General features: G+C 42.7%; 1 protein-coding gene across 1 annotated transcript; it reads left to right on the top strand.

Annotated features, from left to right (window-relative positions):
• Window positions 1-473: 473 nt before the first annotated feature.
• On the top strand, window positions 474-2,155 carry LOC138885764 (uncharacterized). Its single transcript, XM_070166744.1, has 3 exons — window positions 474-1,033; window positions 1,150-1,640; window positions 1,734-2,155. The coding sequence occupies exons 1-3, from the start codon at window positions 474-476 to the stop codon at window positions 2,153-2,155; spliced, it is 1,473 nt and encodes a 490-aa protein (XP_070022845.1).
• The last annotated feature ends 1,731 nt before the right edge of the window (window positions 2,156-3,886 follow it).

Here is a 3,886-nt window from a genome sequence, read left to right as displayed (position 1 = left end):
TGAGCTACTCGGCCATCAAGGCAACTACCCAAGCCATTCAGAGTGGTACGGGAGGGGTGATCAGAAAGAAGAAGAAAGAAGATATGGCAACAATTGATTCAGGATCATGGTTTGGACCTAGGGGCCCGTCACACCATTATACCCAGCCTCGACCCCATCACCGAACCTACCCCCAAACCTAGTATATTCTACCCCAGCGCTACTTCCCATCGCCAGACTCTTAGATTGTTGTCCACCACACCCAGACATATACTCAACCTCCTGCTTACTCACAATGGTGTGCCCCAGCCCTACAAAACACCTACCCAGCTCCACAAAACACTTACCCTTCCCCACGAGCCTACCGAAACCCTACCGGCCAAGGTTTCCAACCAAATCTAGCGTTCAAAAATAAGAGGTTGCAGTGAAAGAAAACTTTCACCCCATTGGGGGAGTCTTATACCAGTTTATTCCATAGATTGAGGCAGTTGGATATGCTGAGGCTAATTGAGTCGAAATTTCCAAACCCTCCTCCTAAGAATCATGATTACTCCGTGAACTGTGAATATTGTTCTGGTACTTCGGGGCATGATACAGAGAAGTGCTGGCACATAAAAAATGCCATCCAGGAGCTCATTGACACAAGCCAGATTGAAGTCCAAACTCTAGAGGCACCCAACATCAACCATAACACATTGCTAACCCATGAGGGAACAAACATGATCGAGATAGTACACAAGGGAGGGGATCCCAAGAAGCCTTCACAAACCGTCATGATGATTCGGTCCAATGAGGTCAAGCCAGTTAAAAAACCAACGGTTGAAGGATCAGTGAACAAAGTGAGCAGGACAAACGGTGAACCATCTGTGGTAGTCAAGAAAAGATCCCCAAGTGATGTTGCGACAAAGGAAGAAAAGTCAAAAATGGTTGTGCCAGGTGTGGAAAACAAGCCTGTCATAATTGTAGAGGGTGCCTGTACGGATCCTGTCATCATCAAGTCTGTAACCCAGTTGACTGTAATCAGCACCAAGGCTATCCCATGGAACTATGAACGGTGATAGTGACCTATAAGGGAAAAGAAGTGAAAAAAGAGGTCAATGAGGCCCAATGATTAACTCGTTCGGGGAGATTATTTGCCCCGAAATAGTTAAGGAAAGCTAAAACATCCAGATATAACCCAGTTCTAGTAAAGAAAGCAATCACTAAAGATGAAGCAGAGGAGTTTCTGAGAAAGATGAAGGTACAAGATTATTTCATCATGGAGCAGCTAAGAAAGATGCCCGCTCAGATTTCCTTGTTATCATTGCTAATCCATTCAGACAAGCATCGTCGGGCCTTAATAAAAATTCTGAACGAGGCACATTTCCCCGACAAAATTTTAGTGAACCATCTAGAGAAGATCGCCAACAAAATATTTGAGGTGAATAGGGTTACCTTTTCTGATGATGAGTTGCTTGTGAAAGGTACAAAACACAACAAAGATCTCTATTTTACGGTAAAATGTGAAGATTCTGTGGTCACCAGGGTGTTAGTTGACAATGGTTCCAGTGCAAACATTTGCCCTGTCTCTACTCTGAACAAGTTGACAGTGGATGATAATGGTATTCACAAAAACAGCATATGCGTTCGGGTATTTGACGGTGGAGGGAAAGATTCTATTGGTGATATAGTGCTTGAGTTGACAATAGGACCGGTGGAATTCACCATGGAGTTCTAGGTACTGGATATAGCTATCTCTTACAATTTTCTGCTAGGTCGGACTTGGATTCATGCCGCCAAAGCAGTCTCGTCCACTTTGCACCAGATGGTCATGTTCGAATGGGATAGACAGGAGATCATCGTGCATGGCGAGAATAATTTGTGTGCTCACCGTGATACCTCTATCCCGTTCATTGAGGCTAAAGATGATAAAGGGCCTTGGGTCTATCAAGTTTTTGAAACAGTGCTAGTCGAGAAAGTTCTAGAAGGGAAATTTGTTCCAACTCCAAAGATAACCTCTGCATCAGTCATGGTGGCCACTAAAATGCTAAAAAATGGCTTTGTGCCGGGTAAAGGTCTGGGTGCATCCCTGCAGGGTATCATACAACTAGTGTCCCTCCCTAAAAATTTGGGTACGTTTGGTGTTGGATTCAAACCTACGGCGGCAGATATGAAAAGGGCTAAAAGGTTGAAATAGAAGGCGTGGGCACTTCCAAAGCCTATTTTGCGTCTGTCGAGGTCTTTTGTCAAGCCTGGTGCCAGGAAATGCCCAGTGCCGACAGTTCGAAGTTTTGTGCTTGACATTGATGAGGAGTTAATTGAAAGGCTCCAGAGGTTATTTGATAATGTGAACATGGTAGAAGTTTTAGAAGGTTCTAGCAAATCGGACGTGCAGTTCATCGGGCCAAATGTAGAGCTTAACAATTGGAAGGCTACTCCTCTCCCTACCCAGAAGGAGTTTTGGTAGTTTGTTTTGTTTTCCTTTTTATCTGGGTCATTCCAGGGTTGTGACCCAGATTTTTATTTTTCGCTTGTTGATGTACAAACCCTGTTATCCTTTATTTTCAATGAAATGCAATTTTTCTTTTTCGTCATTCCTGATAGTTCTTATTTTTGTTTTTCTTTCTTTCTTTGTACAGTCCTTTTTATGCTGCTATCAATGACATTACATGCATGATGAATCTTTGGTCAAGTCTTAAAAGTCCATCTAATTCTGAAATAATAATCTAAGAAATAAAGTGTGACGATGAATCAGAATATGATGAGGATGATGCCTTTGAAGAGATTAGTAATGAACTAAGTCATTTTGAAGAGAAACCCAAGCCTAATCTGAATGATACGGAAGAGATCAATCTAAGGGACCCAGATAATGTTAGAGAAACTAAGATAAGTGTCTATCTTGAACCACAAATCAGGGAAGAAATAATTAAAGCATTGTTCGAGTATAAGGATATTTTTGCATGATCGTATGATGACTTGCCAGGCTGGAGTATCGATTTGGTGGTCCACAAATTGCCAATTGATCCAGCATTTGCTCTTGTCAAGTAGAAGTTGAGAAAGTTCAAAACTGACATGAGTGTGAAGATTAAAGAAGAGGTTAGAAAGCAGCTTGATGCAAAGGTCATTCGAGTCATGCGGTATCCTACGTGGTTAGCCAATGTTGTGCTTGTGCCAAATAAAGATGGTAAGACCAGAGTGTGTGTTGATTATCGCGATCTCAACAAAGCAAGTCCAAAGGACAACTTCCCACTGCCAAATATCCATATTTTGATCGATAATTGTACCAAGCATGAGATTGGATCTTTTATGGACTGTTATGCGGGGTATCATCAGATTTTAATGGACGAGGAAGATACGGAAAAGACGGCATTCATCACATCGTGGGGAGCATATTGCTATCGGGTCATGCCTTTTGGTTTGAAAAACATTGTGCAACTTACATGAGGGCAATGACAACCATATTCCACGATATGATACACAAGGAGATTGAGGTTTACGTGGATGATGTGATCATAAAGTCCAGGAAGCAGTCTGACCTCATCAAAGATTTGAGAAAGTTTTTCCAAAGGCTTCGTAGGTACAATCTTAAGCTCAACCTTGCAAAGTGTGCATTTGGGATTCCATCTCGGAAACTGTTAGGGTTTATAGTCAGTCGGCAGGGCATTGAGTTGGATCCATCAAAGATCAAAGCTATCCAGGAGTTACCACCGCCAAGGAATAAGACCGAGGTGATGAGTCTGCTAGGGAGGCTGAACTACATCAACAGGTTTATTGCTCAGCTCACGACAACTTGTGAGCCCATCTTTAAGCTGCTAAAGAAGGATGCTACGGTTAAATGGACTGATAAGTGCCAGGAAGCATTTGATAAGATCAAAGAGTATTTGTCGAATCCACATGTGTTGGTCCCGCCGGAACCCGGGAGGCCTTT

The sequence above is a fragment of the Nicotiana sylvestris genome, chromosome 2 (assembly GCF_000393655.2).
Source record: "Nicotiana sylvestris chromosome 2, ASM39365v2, whole genome shotgun sequence".
Classification (NCBI taxonomy): Eukaryota; Viridiplantae; Streptophyta; class Magnoliopsida; order Solanales; family Solanaceae; genus Nicotiana; species Nicotiana sylvestris.
This window is presented reverse-complemented; position numbering and strand designations above follow the sequence as displayed.

What these genes read in the sequence shown, in the direction of transcription:
- LOC138885764 (XM_070166744.1), top strand. Translation starts at nt 474, where the DNA reads ATGCTGAGGCTAATTGAGTCGAAATTTCCAAACCCTCCTCCTAAGAAT. An exon ending in ATCCCATGGAACTATGAACG is followed by an intron (nt 1,034 to 1,149) that starts GTGATAGTGACC and finishes TAAAACATCCAG; the next exon opens with ATATAACCCAGTTCTAGTAA. An exon ending in TGGAGGGAAAGATTCTATTG is followed by an intron (nt 1,641 to 1,733) that starts GTGATATAGTGC and finishes ATTTTCTGCTAG; the next exon opens with GTCGGACTTGGATTCATGCC.